This window comes from Zosterops lateralis, assembly GCF_965231275.1.
Source record: "Zosterops lateralis genome assembly, chromosome: Z".
In the NCBI taxonomy this organism is placed as follows: domain Eukaryota; kingdom Metazoa; phylum Chordata; class Aves; order Passeriformes; family Zosteropidae; genus Zosterops; species Zosterops lateralis.
In genome coordinates, this window is record NC_139800.1 from 28,437,949 (window position 1) to 28,459,412 (window position 21,464).

General features: G+C 36.0%; 1 protein-coding gene across 1 annotated transcript; it reads left to right on the forward strand.

Moving 5' to 3' along the window:
• Positions 1-702: 702 nt before the first annotated feature.
• Positions 703-19,455, forward strand: LOC310923169 (uncharacterized protein). Its single transcript, XM_083884315.1, has 7 exons — positions 703-738; positions 3,759-3,918; positions 5,728-5,850; positions 7,783-7,830; positions 10,195-10,283; positions 11,842-11,934; positions 19,185-19,455. Exons 2-7 carry the CDS (start codon positions 3,807-3,809, stop codon positions 19,371-19,373), a joined length of 654 nt encoding a protein of 217 aa, XP_083740441.1. The 5' UTR covers positions 703-738; positions 3,759-3,806; the 3' UTR covers positions 19,374-19,455.
• The last annotated feature ends 2,009 nt before the right edge of the window (positions 19,456-21,464 follow it).

Here is a 21,464-nt window from a genome sequence, read left to right on the forward strand (position 1 = left end):
AAGAAGGACTCATCAATAGGTAAAAAATGTAAATAGGTAATATAAAAAATGTAAATAGGTAAAAGTAGAAATAAATAGATAAATAGATAAATAAGGCCAACTGAACATGCTAAATTTTATAATAAAAACCTACATATTACCAGGGCTTCATCTGCAAAACATGTGCCACATCCGCTTTTACCAGTCCATTCATGTCACAAGCAGTCCAAGTATTCCCTGTGATGCAATGCAGGCAAAGCCCATTTGATAGCTGGGTAAATGTTTAAGCAGTAAGGTTTTTTTGAGCTCTCTGAAACAGAGGCTACATTCTTATTTTTAGTATGTCTATATTGCTATAAACCCAGTATCTGCACGTGACTCAGCCCTGGAAGAATGACAGATAACAAGAACAATATTAGTGACATAAAATATAGGAATAGACTATACAAAACTAGTGGCTAAAAATTTGCATGCAGTTCTAGGCAGAAAAGCTTCTGTGGCATCGTAGAGAAACAGACATTTAAAAGTTTGTTCCTACAATTTTCAACCCTCTTGTAATTCCACGAGTAGTTAGAACCATTGGAATGTTGATATGAATAAGAGTATGTAGAGATCTAGAAGATTAGGTCCACGTCAGACTTTTATTTTATTCAGAGGCTTGGCTTCCTGCCCTCTGTTCAGGCAATAAATCGGCTGTAACAGAGCTGCTTCTAGCATTCAGTAGAAGTACCCCAGGAGAGACAGAAACACACAAAGTAGGTAAGCAAGAATGGTAGATTATAGCAGGTTTAAATAATTTAAGGTTGTATTTTCAGACTGTTTGTTGAGAGCCTATGAAATAGTGATTTTTTTTAGTTGACTTTAAAGTTTTCTTAAGAAATCTCTTTCTTCATCTAGTTTATGTGCATTTTTGTGTATTCCTGTGTCTAGTTTAGATGATAGATTTGGTAAAGTCTGATTTGAAAGAGACTATAACCTCATTTTTTGTTAGCTATAGGATGCCAAAAATTCTTTTTAATCCACTGTTAAATTGGAATAAACTTGGAGGAATTACTATGTTTGCTAGTAGGACTGACAGTTGTGACCCAGTACACTCAACTAAAGCAGTTCTGACCCTGTAAGGATCTTAGACATATCATGTTATGAATTTATCAACACAGTATGAGATAATATTTGGGACATATCACTGTATGAATGAATTCCAAAATTCTAAATATTGTTTTTATGTACTGAATTTGATTTAATTTAATTTCATGATCACATGTGTCTTGGGGTTAAATGAAAGAAGAATTATAGCTAAGAACAAACAAGATCACAACAGGAGCAAGAGAGACTATATAACAGATTTTCTTTGCTATCTTCATATCAATGAATTAATATAATCTATGTAGTCAGAAAAAAATTCAGATTTCCTCTGCTTTTAGTGTGATCTTGTTGTCATTGGCCACAAACATACTCATTAGTTTGTTAGGAGTAGTTAGACTGCTCCTAGTCCCAGCAGTTTAAAGAGTTTTAATAGATGCAAAATGGAACAAATCAGATCCTAGTTTCCAGTGGTTGACAGGTTTGCAGCCAAGAACAATATACAAATCTTCCTAGTCCTCTTCAATGTATACCTTACAGAAGAGTGAAAAGAACTGAAGAAATAGGTATGAAAGACATTAAAATAAAGAAATCAATATAGGGAAATGTCCGCATAAAAACTATGATAATGAAAAATTAGGGCATAGGTGATATGTATATAAGAACATGTAATGACAGGAAAGGTTTACTGAAATGGGAGTATTTATATGTCACTCAGTCTTAAGGAATATTTGAGGCAATTCAAGGTGTGAAAACTTGCTTTATTTATTGCAGGGAACTTTAGCTTTTCTGGGGAACAATGAACTGGCTTCTGGAAGCCAACAGTCTGCCATAGACTTTCTGATTTTCTACTTGTTTAAACAAGACAAAATAATTAAACTTTACTACAGTCCTTCATATCATCAAGGTTACCTATCCATCATTCATCACAGAAAGTTGCTTATGATTTTCCACTTCCTAGATATGTTTCTGAAAATGTCTTTGAACTGGCCTGCCCTCTTCAGGAATCCTTCAGAATCTTGACTTGTGAACATCCTCCTTTTCTTACTTTTGTGAGTGTAAGTAATGCAGGTGCAAGACTTAAACATAGATCAAAATCAGGAATTGGGATCTTCAGAACTTCTGATCACAAGCAGCCAAACTAGAATTACACTGTAGAAAATTTGAGTCAGTGATTGTCTGGTTTTGAACCTCATAGACCTAGCAAAGTCTCAATCCTTTGTTAATGAACACCTAGACTTACCTTTTTCGAGAACCACAAGGTGGTATTACTGTTCACACACACCTGATTCACATGGAAGTTTCCAGAGACCAGGTTCCTAGTGGAAAAACACAAAGAACATTTTCATTTGTTTAGAATGCTCAGCGATGGAACAGTTTCAGCAAGATGAGGAAGACTATTTCTACCTCTTTTTCTTTCTACCTCTGGCTGCGAGTTATCACTCATGATATGAGCCCTATTTACAAGGAAGAGCAATCCCATATAGTATGTGTTTCACTTTTCAGTGGTCTGACTGAATGTTGTTATAACTAGAGTTGAAGAGAGTGAATAAGAGCCTTAGTTATCCATTTTGGTCTAGTAACAAGAGAATTGCCAGGGCCAAAAGTCTTTCATTTAATGTAAAAATTTAATGTAATTTCATTTAATGTAAAAATTTAATATGAATTTAATATGAACTGAACCAAACCAGAAAACAAAACTCCCCTACCCTTCCTTGGGTGAATTTACAAGCCAATACACTTGTGTCAGGGCCATGATCTCTCTGGTCTGACAGATATTTAGTTATTCTTGCAAAGCCACATGGGGCTAAAATTGTACTCATCTTCACTTGTTTCATTCACCAGGATACCAGACAGAATTGAAGTGCATTGTTTTCTTTGGTCTGCACTTGCCATAAAGGCTTGTCATAAACAGGTGACTTCAGGGAAGCATGTCAACTTCAGAATTTCAGTTTCCCTTTTGTTAAACCAAAGTAAGGTCCTTAGCTTTTCTGCAATGCAGTGATTTTACTTGCAACTTCAGGATATTTTAGTAGCTGCCTGTGTGGTTTCACCATCTAAGTAATTAACATTCTTAGACATCAACCTCTCCTTCAGGTACCTAACCTAACTGATATTTTGTAACAATTATAATATATCCCTCAAATTTCCAAATTCCGGTCCTCATTTCTAAGGCAAGATTTCCTGAACCTTGGTTTAAGATTGCAATATACCTGCATATACCTCTGAGAGTCAGATAAGATTGTTTAGAAGTTAGCGTCATTTTCAATCACTATAAATACTTTAACAATTATCTTAGACTGAATTCACAAAACTAATGTGATTTTCTAATTCAGTTTCCAATTGAGTAGCTAGCTTCCTATGATAAATATAAACTGAAGCCACAAACACTGCTTATATCTTATCTAAGGGGAAGTCTTTCAAAATATATTCCTTCAACACAAGTTAACAGGTATTATCCATGCTAATGTGCATCTTATTGGAAGTTTAGATAGTTAACTGATTTTCCATCATTGGAAACACACTGGTTTTGCTTTGCAAGACAAAGGCTTGGGTCACGCATTGCAGTCAAATATTTATTGAGTTTATCTACTTGCATTACTGTCATTTATCAAAACTGTATTTGAAAACTTGTTTCTCAACGGAAACACAAAATCTTGTAACAAATTCTATCTCCTGCTTTAGAACTCGAAAAGGAAGTCAGTTGAGATCATCATCATCAGTATTCCTTCAGTGCCTCTGCAATGTTGCTGCGCTCGGGCCGCAAAAAGCCGTATCAAGTACCTCTCCGTGGAAGGCAGGCTGCAGAGAAGCAATTTCTGCTTACAAATACGAGAACACCTCCTGAAAAGCCAGGTAACTCTTACCTGAGTGACAGGTATGTTTGTAATCTTGAAAAGAATATTCCAATCCAAGACAAAATCCAACAAAATTAAGCATGTGGAACAGCTTTTCTATAATGCTGTCAAAAATAAAAAATATTTGTTAAAAAATAGACCCGTAAAGCTAACTTTAAAATAACCAGAACAGAAATACTCCTTAAAATACTAACATTACATTTCTCACACCACCACGTTCAGACCAGTAATTCCTAATGTACAAATGTACCTCCCTGGAAAAGAATGAATAATATAAGTGAACCTGCCAACTATTTTAGTTTGGGCACTGTACTAGTTCTTGTAATTCTAGTTATAAGTAGAATTCTTACACTACAGCTACTTCAATATAAATTTTTTAAAAGGCTTTCTGTTATTACTATTCTAGTTGTTGTCCTGTTGCTTTTTAGAACAATCCATATTTTTTCTGGAAGCCTGATTACCAGCTGCCTTTGAAGAGAAAACTTTTGTCCAACCACAAATGAGCTATGCAAAGGTCCAACATAGAACCTGCCACTTCTGAAGGGTGTGACTTGGGCTGTCAGAATGTGCATCATCCTTCTCTTTCATTGTCTGTGCAAAGTTTCTTCTCAGCCTAAACAGGGTGGAAAGAAAGCTTCTTGGAAAAAATGCATTTTTTTTCAAAATATTTGCGTAAATACAAGTGTTTCAGAGAAAGTCTCTCATAGAATAAGTAAAAAAGTTTTCACCGCAGTCAAGCATTCCAAAAACATTACGCCACTGCTGATGTATTCTGTGTATCCTGTTGTTTTGCTCGCCTAGTTATTCTGGCAACGACAGGAATTTTTATCTTGCAGTATACCCTGGAGGTCTGTGTGATCTCAGAAATGTCTTAACTGCATTTGGAAGTATCAAACCTCATCCACTAAAACAGTGTTCAGCTGAACATAATCAAAATTGTGCCTCATAGTATTATTCTGGAGGTGTCTGATATCCAAGTGTCTGGACACATATCTTTCTGACATCTAAAACAACACAGTTGTGTACAGGAATGAAAGGGAACAATTTCCCTCCTGGAAGCTTTTAGCCAGAAAGACCTGGGTTTTTTGTTTTATTTTCAGTATGAGATGTCTGATCCTCAAACTAAGTGCTGCTATTTTAGGCAACCATAAGCACTCTAACCTACAAGTCCTATTTATACCCAGATCCAATATTCAAAACGCAAAATTGGAAAACAGGCAACTGCTTACCTATGAAATACAGGAAACTAGTCTATAAACATTATTTTTCATGTCTCTCCATTTCAAGACTTCTGTGCACAGTTTGCTTTGGTAAGGCTTCCCACAGAGCTTCATTGGCTACTCTACGTCTACTCATTCACCAGCCAACAGCAAATGTGGACCCACTCTCCCACATTCAATTCATCCTGTCCCCATTAGTCTTTAGTCTTCTTCAACACAGATATCTGCATGCTGTCCACCATCGCTCTTTCTCGCACTATTCCTCGGCTTTTGGGTTGGAAGCTATTTTGTCAAACTCAAGTTTTCACGTGTTATCTCTCTGAAAGGTTGAGATACATTTTTCTGCTCACTGACATAACCTTCTAAGCAAAGAAATATTTTCTTCCTTCACACCAACATCAAGCCCTCAAAGCAGCTGATAAAGCTCACTGGGTAACTTCTAGTATACGTTTGCTATACTGCTCATAATTCAAATATACATAGATTATCAAGTAAAGATTGCTAAAAAAACGCACTTGATCCTTTTTTAATGGAATGTTGTCATTTCCCTGATGATAGTAAAATAATTATAACTCATTTTTTACTAGTGCTTAGCCTGCGAAAAACAGTGAAATGTTATATACTAACTGAAGATTCAAAAACAGTGCATTTTGATATAGATGAAGATGGTCATCATGAAATATCTACCAAGGATTCACAATCCCATGAAGGTAATGTTCTTTATGTACTAAAACTCACCAACTGTATGTGTAGTACTCAGGGCATTTTCAAATATGTCACGTATCCTTGAGCCCCTCAGTACAAGAAAGACGTTGAAGTGCTGGAATGTGTCCAGAGAAGGGCAATTGGAGCTGGGGAAGATCTGGAGCACAAGTCCTGTGAGGAGCAGCTGAGACACCCAGAGGTGTTTAGCTTGGAGGAAAAGAGGCTCAAGGGGGACCTTATCACTCTCTACAGCTAGTTGACAGGAGGGTGTATCCAGGTGGGGGTCAGTCTATTCTCCCAGGTAACAAGAAACAGAATGAGAGGAAATGGCCTTGTGTTATGCCAGGAGAGCTTTAGATTTTCTCTATTGCAAATTCTGCCAAGCTTTGGAATGGGCTGCCAGGGAAGTGTTTGTGTCTCCACCCCTGTAGGGATATAGGTGTTTGGATGTGGTGATTAGGAGCATGGTGTACCTGGCAGTGTCAGATTATGGTTGTCTTCAATGATCATAAGGGTCTTTTCCAACCTAAACGATTCTATGATACTGTTCTCGGTAGACATAACAATATATTGGATCTGTATGAATATTGATAATGATAAAAGAAAACTTTTATCCTGATTTACAGTAGGTATGTTATATATTGTAATGATAAGAATATATTGTTCATGCTCATTTGACTTAGAGGGAAGTCTAGACATTTAGCTCTGAAAAGAGAGAAAGGAAATGTAATGCTCAAGAAGAAATGCAAAATGCAAGAAGAAATGCAAAATGCAAGAGCAAATGCAAAATGGAGAATAGAGCATATTTTGGAATTTGTGGGGTTATTTTATTTTTCATTTAACTCTTTTGTCTCAAATGGGGCTTCTGTATTCGACACCAAAGATGTTATCATAACTATCATCATGCAAAGACTTGTTAGAGGGTATAATTTTGATACAGAAGAGTTAAATAATATCAAATACAATTATTCTAGAAAGATCAAATTTTTCTAGAATGGTACCATTTCCAGAGATGTGAAAGCAGGGAAAAATAAAACATATTTTTAACCAAAATAGAGGAAAAAATTGCAATCTTTAAGTTAGCTATTGAATTACTAAAACTTTTATTCTATTAAACAGAGAATAATGACAACTGCACTTATAAGGTACTTAAGTGTGTTATACATCTTTTTTAGTACCTTTTCCTTGATAACGCAATCAATTTTGAAGTCACTCAGACAATTATTATTGTTAGTTTATTAACAAACCCAAAACCTGTATAGGTATAAAATGGAAGCAGTTTATGAACAGATACATAGTCTGGCAAGCCTAAACAAACAAAAAAACAAACAGCTGTGTAATATTATTATGCACACAAGCACCAGAGACATATATTCATGATGCAGTTAAGACACATTATATTAGGAACCAGTTATAATCAGGATGTTTGTGACATTTTTACCTGAATTGGATGATGTTTCCCCCAGCTGACTGGCTGTGTGATTTAGGCTGATGTTAGAAAAGCCAGAAATCCTCTGCAACTGTTACGTGTTGCCTTCCAATCCTATACGCTTCATATTAGGGTACTGACTTTCACTGCCAAAGCACTTCAGGCTCCTCTTTAGCAGCATACTAGGCTTTACAGCTGGTCACCTACCTCTTGTTTCTCATGTGCATTCTCTGTTGCAAAAAAATTCAGCTTTTATCAATAAAATCAATACACTTTTTAGGCCCAGTGTTTAGACTTCAGTGTACCTATTTACAAGTCTAACTGTACAGCCTTCCAGGGTTAAATGAATTCAGAGACCCTCAAGAAAAGAAATCTGGTATCTGTTGCTATGACACACTCCTTCTTAGATTATGGTTCAAAACATTTCTTTAAATTGTTTGTATTATTTTTAAAGCTGAATAATGTAGCTCTCTAATTCCACTTATTTGTTAAATACTTTCTATTTTAGATATTGCGTGGTTAAGCGTGTTCACAAGGAATGAAGCCACAGTTACTGGTAAGCCTCTTGTGGGCAAAAAAGGTATCATCTCTTTCTTAGGGTCTGGTTTCAAAGATACATTTGAGAGTAGGAAAAAAAGGTAGTACTGTTTTACACATAGACTTGACATTAAAAGTAACATATTTTATTGGATTTTTCACTTAGCTCAGGTTACCGGACAGTCTAAAAATAAAATAGCCTTTCTGTTTTCCTTAAGAAGAAATTTTCAAAGTTACAAAATTTGTAAATTATGAGTAGTAGCTTGGACTGAATACAAAGGTATGTAAGGGAATATACTATATATAAACAGGAACATACAAATTTTTTTTGTAGAAAAGTGTGGGTGTTCCATTGCTGGCATATGAGTCTTAACTAGCAAAGAGCTGCTTTATCAGGAGAGGAAAACCAAAAAGAAATTAGTATGAAGAAAGAGGAGGCACACTTTTGGAACTTTCATATTGTGCACTTAAGAAATGATTGCGAAAATCAAAGATATATTAGTTCAGGTATTCCCGTAGAAAAAAAAATGCACTCTAATTCCAGTTATCAGGGGCTCCTGTGAGAACGTTCTCCAATGAGAACAAATATCCATCTGGTCCAGTCCTTGAAGAAGGGACAAATGAGAATTTCTAGGGAACAGTATAAAAATACTGATATCCTCCCAAATCCCAAAGCTTTGCATTTTAGGGATATCCCAAGCAAGAAGTTATTTCATTTTCTTTGCATGGATTTTAAAATTGCCCCTTAGACTCGGGTAAGGTTTTAGTGACCAGAGACACAAGATAATTAATTCAAAACCTTCAGAGAGCAGAAATATCACTGATATATAGTCACCAAAAGCTTTCTTACTTTCCTTGCCTTTCTGTGGCTGACTGATACACCACTTGTCACATCTTTTAGAGGTGACGAAGAAAGTTGGGGTCCTTTGGACTTACTCAGACTAAACAATATATAAGCAAGTCACAATAAACACTACAGATGGAGAAAGACAAGGATAGTTAGATTGTAAATAATGCTGCTGGATGTCGCTGCTCAACTGGATGAACTCCTGCATGCCTCTTTTGTTGTCACTCTTACCTTCAAGAGACAACACTCTTGACTTAGATAAGAAGCTGTCTCTTGCCTGTTCATGTGTTTCTTAAATGCTACAACTGAAATCCGACAATTGCAGCTGCGGCAATCTGAGGTGATGTCACAAAAAGTAATAAAAATTGCAGAATTGTATGGTGTACTGTATTTATCTGAATACTCATGTAAACTGAATAAAGCATACTCAGTTTAGGCTAGAGAGTTTTTCTCTATTTTCAACAAGGATTTTTATGCTATTTTTATGCTATAGCTGTCTCACAAAAAATCCTTCAGAGGAATAATACAAAAGCATTACAGGTAAGAAAAGTTAAAGCTACTAAAAATCAGGGCCAACACCAGCTAAAATTAGTCAAGTGGGATGAATATGTTCTGCTAATTCTGAACATCCTTCAGAGGCTAAAAAATGCCTTTGGCAATGGGTGTAAAAAACCTCCAAACTCCTTAACTGCAAGTGTTAATGCATAATAATCCAATGTATTTTAAATTTGTATTCAGTTGCTGCAATGTTAAACATATAGCTCAACTCCACTTTCTTTTATATTTTTTGCCTTAAATGGTACACTTGAGATACTTCTAAAAACACAAGTGGTATTTTTTGAGGTAAGTTTGCAAGTCAGTCAGATAGGTATAGCATCACTGAGTAGTCATTAATGTAATGGGTTTTGCTAGGTAATGGTCTTGTGTGTTGTATCAGTTAGCAAAGGGTACCTTAATTTATTTACTTTTTTTGGTAGGCCTTGAAGTACCAGAAGGTAACAACAAACATTGTAAGTTTAGCAGGCTGAAGAATGTCCCATTATTATTGATATTGTCTTACTTCCTGCAGCTGAAAAAACAGTATTAGCTCAAAAATTGAATTAGTCCAATGCATCCACAATTATGATAGTAGAGGGATTTTGATCTAGAACCATGCAGAAAATAGAAGGGAAAAAATATTATATTTTCCAACTTGACATATACATAGTCAGGTCTATTGCATAAACATGTTTATTACATGTGTTATCTACTACTACTACTACATATGCCTTTGTAGTTCATATGACATGCAGTAATGTATAACTGATATTTCATACATTGACCACAAATAAATAGAGAAATAAACTATACATATTGCAAATTTAGTCTCACAAAGTCCCAGGTTTTAAATACTTTAGACAAGAGAATGGTATCAAGAGTGATTGTATTTATTTCTATTCCTATGCCTATAAAAAAGCTTTTCTCTTTGTAGAGCACATTCATCTCTTCTTCATTTTATAAAGTGATTATTACAATATTCTCCTCCATTTAAAACAGATTCTAAAAATTTGGTGATCCTCACACAGAGATCAAAGCTTAATGAATTTGTCCTATTGTGCAAGGGTAAGAAGCATCTCTCTCTGAAGGTAAGAAGTTGCTTATTTTCTTCATAACTTGTGGATGCTCTCTCTTACTAAAGACAATTTTCCCCCCAGACTTTTTCTCTTTATTCTCTTTATTTACCACCTTCCACATTTCATACTTTCCCAGTGCGTTCCTTTATTCTTTCTTGGGAAATACTCAGACAAGGTTATTGCAAAAAAATTTGGGGTTGGGTAGTTGACTACTGCCACTAGAAGACAGTTAGGAATGTTGGGGTCCATTTTCTGTGGAGGAAGAGGGAGCTTCTTAGCCAGAAAACATGCAGGAAAAGAGGAGAGGAGTAAGAAGCAGGAATCTTGCCTTGTAAAGAGATGAGTTTAAGACAGAAATTATTTTCTTCCAATGAACCCCCACCACAAGATAAGGAATGTGATGAAACAAAAACCACAGCTGAACACCCTGTTTTAAACACTTACCATCTGGTGTCTAAGCATTCCCATTTACTCCAGTCTTATGAAGTTCTGTTTCTGATAGGAAGAGAAGGCAAGGTTAGTCTTCCCCAGTGAGGGATTATAACCGTTTCTAAAATCTGTCTGAGGAAGAATGCTATGTTGCAATTTACTGGCTAAAATGGAGCAAAGGTCCAAGAAGTTCTGTTTACAAAGGTATGTTGAGATAAAGAATCATGACAGATTCTTTATCTCTAATGACATCATCTGATGTCAGCCATGCATAATGGTATAAAACAACAAATGCTTGCTCAAAAAGTCTTGGATGTTTTTAATTTGTTTTTAACTCACAAATGACTCTTCATGAAATATATTTCCTGAACTTTTCTAGGGAAATATATTGTAAGATACATAAATTATATTTATACCCTATTACTCACAGGAAGGGATTTTCCTTCTGTCCCTGAAACAGCAACTATTTTAAAAGGATTTTTCTGGTTCAGAGGTCACCTTTTCATAAATCAGTTGTTTGAAGGGTGTTCCACCAAATCAGGAGAAGAACTGAGTGTTAAGCCTTAATGGATTTTACTTTCCAATGAACTATTTTAAAATTCTAAGTCATACCAGATTATGTTTCTTGCCATAATTGAAAGCAGTTCTTGTCTGAAGATGAAGTAAGACATACTTGGTGTCTACCAAATATCTAAAAATCTTGGAAAGATCATGGACTTTTCTTTTTCCAGCACAATACAAATAATTTCCTAAATCTCAATAGGGATTCTCGTATGGAACAGGACAAGGTTCTTATCTGGAACAAAGCTTTGGTACCCTGATATAATATGGTTCAATCCAAGCTGCATTTCTAAATAGAACCTAGGCATTACACACTTTGAAGGACTGTCTTGAGTATTTGCTTTCAACCCAATTAAGTTTGCATTGCAAATGGTAAAGGAGGAATATACTAATGGAAGTTTTTCAATAATTTATCCATTTATTAATTTTGAATTATCTGAATGTAATAATTAATGAACTTTATTTAAAAGATATTTCTTTAGAATTAATGCCTTATTTGATGGGTTTAAAAAGCAAAATATTAAGAAAAAATTACTAAATTAAATTACAAAATTAACAAATCTGTGTGTTGTAAAAACAGGTCTTAAAAGCATCCTGTTCAGAGCCAGATTATCCTCCAGTGGAGAGATGCAATATGAAAACATGCAGCCATGAAGATCCTGACTTTAAACAGGTATACAATCATGATCAAACAAATAAAAACCCGTGTATGAGACTGTGTATGCAAATACAAGTGTGTAAAAAGGGCAGCTAAATTCATCCTGTTACTCATTAAATGACAAATTGCTTACTTTTTTTTTCAGCTGATTTTTTGCATTTTTCTCAGAAAAAGGAAAGTAAGAAATTTTCCCTTGACTTGTATTTATGACTACATTCTTTAATCTCCAGGCAAAATATCTGGCTTTTAATTAAAACATGAAAGATGGATATGTTTCCTGTATTATAACGCTTGTACAAAATGGAGGGAGATAAAAAGTAGATTTTATCTGGTACAAATTCTTAGGCAAGATGGAGAAAATCTGGATGAGTATATTAGGAGATCTAGAAGGATCTTATTACAAAAGTTATGATGTTTTAAGAACTAATGAATCCATCAGTCATAAACTTCTGGGAAGTAATAAAACCTTGTCATATTTTCAGACTGAATTTCTTGTCATCAGATGATTATAAATCAGTATAATGCATTGTGGACAGAAATACAAGTAGCTGGTGGTTTCTTTACATGTTTTGGTGACAAAAGCTTGGTTTTGTTGGCTCTTCTCTAGATAGATATGGTAAAACATAGTAGGCACATGAAGGAAATTGGTTGCTCTTTGGGTTACCTAAACTCCAGGACAATAGACATTATAACCTAGAGAAAATGCAAAGTAAGGCAATTTAATTAATAATATTTTTTATTAGGATTGTAGCCCTGTGGGTTTATTATTCAACTGAAAAGATAATCTTTCCAATTTCAATAGGCAAGATTAGGGCTACCTGGACCCAGGCAGTTTCAGAACTTCATAAGAGGGACAGTGAAACCCTGAAAACCTGAAATTTCCAGCCTAAAATTTCTAAAATGCTAACCTTTCTCCTAAATCAGAAAGTATTGAATTAACAATTCTGGTAAATTGAAGTCTATCTGAAATGGTTTTCAAAAGGTATGAGCTACACTACTAATAATTAATGAACAAATGTCCTGCATCCTGGGCCTGGAAAATCTAGTGGGTCCTTCAGTTTAAGTTCTCCTGAGTTACTTATCTGCCACTAATATTCCTTGGCTCCACACAGAAGGAGAAAGCAACAAAGCTTAGGAAATTTTTAACTCAACTTTTAGTCCACTCCTTGTATGCTGTAAACGATCACAGTCATTTTGAATCCTGCAAATATAATACACTTTTTTTATTTAATATACTTTTTAAAACATAAAAATACATGCCTTTTCTGTGGAGCTGTTCACAGAGACTTAGTGTCATTATGACTGCAAGTTTTGGGACACATCTGGAAAGATGTCTACAATTGCCTGTAGAGATCTATATATCGCTTTGGATTTTTGAACATAGTTAAAATGACAAATGCTTTCTGGGAACCCATTACCTAACAAGAGAGATAGTGATCTGCTCATCATGGTTTCTTGCTGATACCTTGAAATAGAAGAAATAGTTACTCATTTGTATGAGGAGAAATCAGAAGCCTGCACTTGAACCACATCCAGTTGGGCAAAGGGACAAAATCACAGGCAAGTCTGAATCATAAGATTCTTAATAAACCTTCTAAAATGAGTGTACCGATCAGTAAGTAATTTCTAGTGTGATGAATAATCCCTGCATTGTTCTTAGGATGAGAAAGCGTGGGAGTAGTACACTGAGATGGAGAAATACTTCTCATGGATAATGACAAAGCTACACAGGGCTGCAATGTGATATTTAATCTGCTAGCTTTCAATAATAAATCTTAAAGACAGGCATTTTCCTCTTCTCTGTTTGAAGGCAGCCACTAGAATTAGCAGAAACATGAGAATCTGAACACCAGGATTGTTATACCAGGAAGAGTTGCATACAGTGTTGTAAACCTTCATTTCTATAACCAAGGCCATCCAAACATTCGCAACCAATATTAATTGAAACATCTTTTGTTAAATTTAATTTTAAAATAATTATGTTGTAATGGCAATAAAATCTTTTTTTTTAAATTACAGCAAGTAACAGTTTACAATAACACCTGATTCTGATTGGGGATTAATTTTAAAAAAAACAACACAGTATTTATTGCACAAGGTTTTTTGGTAGGAATTAAAAACTACACTGTAGACACAACTATGGCCTCACACAGTTCACACAGTGGCAGCATCCCAGCCAGAGCAGCAGTGGAGGAGCCAACCCCAGCAGTTCCCTCAGGAGTATTTATTTATAACTGTGATTAATTTAACTCTATAATAGAGCATGCTTATAATAATTAATAGTATCATAGAAGAAAATGCAGTTAACCACACAACAGAATGGTCTCAGAGCTACAGAACAGGATTTCCCTTTAGATCCTCCACTGAAAAGGTTTTCCCAGTTCCCCCACCCTTTGCACTTAATTCTCCCAGTAGGTAAGACAGCTCTCATTTTACTGTTTGTATTAATTATGTGTAAATTTTTACTATTTCTCCTTTTTATTCTTCCAGAAGTGCAGGAATCAGTGAGAACATAATGGTTATCAAAGAAGTACACATGTTCTTCAGTACATAACTGTAGCATCTCACTTTAGTGTAATTTCTGTTCTGGTTTAACTATAATATTTTACTATTCATGAACCATTACTACCCTCAGACTTTTGCAGATGTATTCTTTACCCTCTCAGCTTTTCTTAAGTACTAGTAGCACTCAATTTTACCTCTGCTTCATATCTTCACAAATTAACACATTTGCTTAAAAAATACTAAAAGACAGAATCCAACTATTTCAATTGCTGGATCTGGCTGCTTGTCTTCATGTTGCTGTTCCTTGCTGGATAATGCAAGGTTATTAGGTGATCGTATCTTGACAGCATTTCACAAAATTTTGACTGGGATACCCCAGCCTGGGTGGACTGGGAGCTGAAGACTGCAGCTGTGAAAGTTCTCTTAAGAGCTGTAACAGTTTTTATTCCACAGTCCTCTCTGTATTACTGAGTAGTTTGATGAAAATAAATAAGAGAGACATTATATCAGAGTCTATGCAGTAATGAAAGACTTAATTAAGAGACTCATTCTATACTCATTTAAGCAGGACGAAATAAACTCTAGACAGGTAAAATCTAGCAAGGCCCACCAAGATACCTTGGTTCTGAAGTTTCAACCTTGTAAGTAGTGACAATACCATGTTTACAGTGCTTTGCAGCAGACTGGTGGAAGCACAGTCCTTTTTGACACCCAGCATGCAGCTTTTGAGGTTGGTTTTTTTTTGCTCCAGAAGTTGATTCACCTATTGAAAAACCAAGGAGTGATCAGCAAGCCTCACTCACCTTTCAGTAGTCACATATGGCCAGGGTAGAAGTCTGATGGAGGGCGAAAGTGGACTGTTCTGGGCTGAACAAAGTCACGCCACCATTGAGGGCTGCTGTATCAGAGATCCTACACCTTTGGCATGAATGGAATCAAAGGTGGCAGAGTGAAAGCTACAGCTGATATTGCCAAAGCATTTTTCTTGATCACTGTGGCAGCAGTGTGCAAGCCAAAGTTTAGTTTCAGTGGAGAGATGTCCAATACACCTGGAACTGACTGACTCAGGACTGGAAGCACAGCCCTACCATTTGTCAGGACAGGACCAGCTGTGGTAAAAAAAATACACTGAGTTGCTCCAGCCAGCATCCAAGCCCCTGCCCCAGATATTCATGCAGACCCACTCCCTGCCAGTGGACAGGGGAGAGAATATATGAGAGAAGACACCTCATTTCTTAAAATTTCAAAAGGTTTATTGAACCACAACAAGGGACTGAATAAGGAGAAAGGATAGTGCTGGGTGCTTATCTGTAGCCAGAGGCACCCCGCCCACACCCATAAAAATCCTTATATATGCTATTGACAAGCCAACCCCCTGGTAAATTGACCACCTGATAAGCCAGCCCTCCCACACTTGTCACCCTTCTGACCCAGCTCCTCCTTCATCCCTCCTCTCGGAATCTGTGCAGTCGTTCTTGCTTCAACTTTCCCAATGGTCAGAGATCAACTTTCAACATTACAAAACTTATATGAAAAAACACCAGATTTTAACAGAACTTCTTTTAACCTCATAAAAAAAATTAACATTCACGAGAGCCAACATCACACCATCTGTTTACTACCGAATAGTGAAATTAAGAAACCTTTTGAGTTAAGAAAAAAACCTCAAAAGTAAAACATATGAAGATCAGATAAAAACACGAGTGATGCAAAAGCACTTACTCATCTCCTCCCATAAGGAGACCAATGCTCAGCCAGTCTCTGAGCAGTAGTCTTCTTGGAAGCAAACACCTATCCCCTCCATCGCACAATCTCCATCCTCTACACCAGGCTTTATGACTAGCCATGACATCACATGTCATAGCGTATCCCTTTGGCTACTCTGAGACAGCTGTCCTAGCTGTGTTCCCTTCCAGCCTCTTGCCCATCCCAGCCTAGAGGCTGAGTGGGAAGAAAGAGAAGATCATTATGTTGTGCATGCACTGCACAACAGCCAAAATTTTCACTGGTGCGTCATCAACCCTCTTCTAGCCACAAACCACGTAACTAATTTGTAATGCCTTCAAGGTCCATAACTTCTCCAGTGCAATCGGGGTGGCAGTTCAATTTTACTAGTTTGCTTCTCATCATTGTATGAATCATTGATCATGTGCTCATTTCTGTGCTTTATCTGAGGGAAAATGTAGATTGCAGTGTGCAGTATACTCCTTTGTGTAAGTAACGAATCAGAACAACACAAGACATTCTCTTTCAGCTGGCCTTCAAATCCATTCCTTTTTATCTTATAGTTTCTTCCTAGATTAGAGTGCAGCACTTGAACCTAGCTTGGAGTAATGTTCATTGTGCCATATTCAATCTGACTTTATATAACTTTTAGTCAATTTATTTTAAAACTTCTATATGGCTCTCTCACATCTCTTTCTTAGTTCCCATCACTGACATGTTTTTCTTTAGCCTGTGAAGACAATATTTGTTGCATTTTTCTGACATAAACATATGTATTCTATTTCAAGTGCATTGTGAATCACCTGTGGGACACGAATAAAGGAGTAATTTTTGTCATTAAATGTGAAACCTAAGCCATAAATTGGTTCTTCATTCAATGAAATGGAAAACAAATTATCAGACTGTAACTAAAAATCAGTAGCTTTTTTCTTGGGACTTGAAAATTATCTTGACTGCTACTGTAGAAACTGTCCTCAGGAGGAACTTTATCTGGCAGTAGTCCACCACATTCTCTAGGTTTCCTCATCATCCTTCTTTACAGGTCATAATAGAAAATCACCTCTGCCATGATTTCTTGCAAAATGTTATGTTCTTTAATGACCTGCTGCACTTCCCAGTCCTAATGGTGTTTTATTATGCTTCTACTCTGAGTCCTTCTTCCTTCTACCAGTCACATAACATCATTCTCTAAATAATTTTCCTCCTATAGTTTTCCATCTACTTTTCCATCATTTCATGCAGGTACAGCAGGTATTTTTAAATTTCTGGATCTCAATCTGCTTTTGCAATCATGTAATATTTGCTTTACAAGATCCCACTGGGTGACAACTATAGCTGGTATATAGTTGTCACACTACCATGAATTTCTGCATTGTACATATGAATCTTTCTCCTTGCTTCTACTGGTTTTCTTTCACTAAGAAAAAAACCCTTTCTTTCTTATTCCTTTTGTGTTTACTTTTTACCATTCTGAATCCCTAGAAAGTATTTGTTTCCCAAAGACATATTTTCTTCAGTTTTCTTACTAATATTTTTAAACAGACTTTTTGGATTGAAGCTGCAGGTACACTGTTGTTACATTGACTTGACCAGGACAGAATGTTCTAGCTGCTTCCTATTATAGCTTTGCTGAAAACAGAAGGTGTATCCTCAAGTTTCCTTGAGGTACTTTGCAATAACTGCAGGACATTTTCCTTCCATCTCCTGTTGTTCTATGAGCTGAAAGGACACAGTTCTCCTTCTGTTAAAAGGTGATTATTGCCAATGCTGTAATCTCCAGCAAGCTGGTACCCTTAAATAAGCTCTTACTTTTCCTCAGGCATTCAGTTTCCTTTTAGAAGTCTCCTTAAGCAATGATAATACACCAGATTAGTCAGAGTTATGGAACTGTCTCATGGGCAGAATAAGAGTGTTCAATGAAGTCACTCAAAATAAGTTTGAATAATTTCATTATGATACGTTCAGTCTTTCCTGATAGATACTATAAATTCCCTGCTCTCTGGCAGGAGGTTGACTTGGGAGATACAGGAATCTCAACCTTCTATTAATTAATGTCTTACTATTAGCATCAGATAACTATTCATACTTTATTCTCAGTTACTCCTTTGCTCAGTGCACACAGGCAGGAGCAAGGGCTCATACCCACACCCCTGTGGGCTTCAAGCAGCTGTGCACAGTCACAACAGGGGTCCTGGTTTCAGCAGCTGTGTCCACATACACTGCCCTGTAATCTTTGTCCAGCTATAGCAGCCACTGGCCCCTTGGATGTGATGTGGATTACACGACCTGTAGTAGGCACTGGGGGAGTGCTGGACACCACAGGCAGGTTCAGCAGCCCTTTAGTGCCTCAAGCTTACCAGTTTCTGCAGATTTCAGCACATACTCTTCCTCTGTCTGGCATGATGTTTTTTCATAACTATTTCTCCATCCCCACCCTGAGGTGCCTAGTGAGCCCAAACACAAACACACACACACAAACACAGAGGACCTCTTTAGACAACAGCAATTGCTGCAGAGATGGATCTTTAAAAAAAGTGCATTGCAAACTAGAGATATACAGAAAAGCCACAGGTAATAGAATAGTTGTTTAAGATTAATTTCTACTGTAACATTCTAATTTTACTTCAAAAGAGGCAAGAAAAACTGTGGATTGACATTTTATTGCTAGTAGTAGTTGACAGGGTAAGCCTAAGGTGAGAAAATAACCAGGTGAGAAACCTAAGTTATTGTAATGACACTGGGGAAACTGCACCCATGTTTTTTATGAAGCAAAGGAATGCATCTATTAGTCTGGTATTACTCAGTCCTTTGAGGGAGATGGGTATTATTTTTTTCATAGTTATCATAAAATCTACCCCAAAATTATTAGTTGTTGCTTAAGGTTTATTAAAAATTGTGAAATATGAGTCACTGGAGAAAAGCGTAACAAGTATAAAATATAATAAACCAACAACCTATGTGAATTTTTGTCACATTTAACATTATAGAATGGTATTAAAAATATAATGTGTATTTTACTTTGTGTATTTTCATAGCTGAGTGAAGATAATAACTTTTTCATCATGCATTACCAAGGAGATTCAGTGCAGTTCCAATGCTATGAAGATAGACGTTACTATCTCTATGTGAATGATGACTCACTTGATATTCGCAAGCTGGAAAACAAAGAGCCCAACGAGGACAAAAACTTTTACTTCAGGGTGTCATATTTACAGGAAAAGTAACTTGTCTACATTTCAGTAGCCTAAGTGCCCATACACCTCCTAAGAACATGAAGAGGTTTGAGATTAATTAATTTCTGTTTGAGCTAAATTCTAACATTTTCATAATTTCTAAGTCACCAGCATCCTTAATTTCTGTACATTCAATGGCAAAATAGGAAGGCTAAGTTGAAAAACATACTAAGTCAGTCAGTTAGTATGTGAGTCTCTGTGTCCTACCTACACAATTATGTTTTTAAGGAAACAAAATATTCTGCTGTGGGAATATATACAGGGGATATTTCAAAGATGGCAACAATAAGGAACATATATGAATATGACCATAAAATGTGCCACTAGTTCTCCATGTGGTAAACATTTTACTTTTTTAAAAACTTTCTCTTATAACCTCACCTGAATGTGACAAGAAAATTTTTAGAAGTTAAATGCATGTGTGCATATCCTAACTGATTTACTTGGAGAAAGAGGTAGAAAAGATATCTTGAGTTTATCTGAGAATAAGGGAAGATGCTGGAAGTTAGAAGATGTCTCTGTAGCTCCAAACCAGCCCAGGTAGTCCATGCGATTTCAGCATCTCTCCAGCATGGCAGCTCTCTAAGAAAATGTACACAGAGTATCAGATGCAGACTGGGCAAGCAGAGGGAGGGGCACACATTGAACCATAACAGATATAACCACATTGTGCCATAACAGATGCCTGCAAACGCAGCAGAAAATTGCTCTGACGTACTGGCTTCCACTTCTGAGTCATAGAGGGAAATGCAATCACTCAATTGCAGAGCGGAGTGAAGAGCATCAGAAAAATAATAATGTTCAAAATTACTGAATAAAATAAACACTAGGTGTTTATGTGGGATACACTGGAGGAGACATAAGAGTACCTATCTTTGAGCAACAGGGTCTGTCAGTGTCAAATGGAAGATGCAGACACTTAAATGTCCATAGACCATACCCTGCAAAGCATAATCTATTTGAAATACATGAGAAAACAACCTGAACGTTATCAGGATCACTAGGTATTAAAGATCTGGTTCTTCATTACTGTACATGGAATTCCATTCTGATTTAGTGGCAATTTTCTGTGTTGCAAGTAATTTGAGACTGTATATGTATAAATGATAGAAATGATGGCACCTATGCCAAGAGACTGCTGCCTAGTTGCAACAAAACAGCCAACAAGATAACACAACACTTGGAAGAATAGGCCTGTGTAATTGTAATAAACAATGCACACCCAAAATAGGAATCCTAATGTTAGTCAGTTGGTCATATCAATGCACATTGAAATAAGGCAATTTTCTGCTGTAAACTAAACTCCAGAAGTCTGAGAGACCTTAAAAGATTTCACAGCTTGCTTGTTGTATTCTTCAAATAGCAAAAATCTTCATATTGATTATAATGCTCATTGAAGAGAGCTTTAAAGTATTTTTTAAATAATACCTAAAACTTCTGGACCTGCCAAGAGTTCAATAAAATTAGCACAAAGTAAAAAACTCCAAAACTCTAGATATTATTTTGAGCATTTATTACACTAGAATCAAGTTATTTCAGCACTACTTAAGATGTTGCACAAGAAATAGATTCTGTCATGTAGTAAGCACATTAGTTTCACCATCTGATACACTAACATTTCTAGTCATACATTTATTATTGGTTGTGTAATCACCTCACTAAATTACAAGATGGGCTAGATGGCAAGTTGATGAAAAGATGACAAGCCACCATAAAGCTTGTACAAAGCATATTAATAAAATCAGCATTGCTGATATCACCACAAAAGTAACATTTACCTCAATTCAATATGTCTGAATATGTTTCATAGTTAAAACTTAAATTATGGTTTATATGCAGAATTTTGTACTTTTACCATCTGCCATATTATTTTTTTTTTAATTCAAGGGAAAATAAGCCCTTCTGGAAAACAGAAATGGTAATTTTGTAAAATTTTTGATTCCATATCTAAGATAATAACACCATTTGACTTCTTTTCTCATAAAACACAGTAAAATCAGACAATTTTTGTAACTCTGAATGTATATAGTAAAGAGTTTAAAAATTCTCTATGCTAATCTTTGCTGGAGTTTTATTTTGATC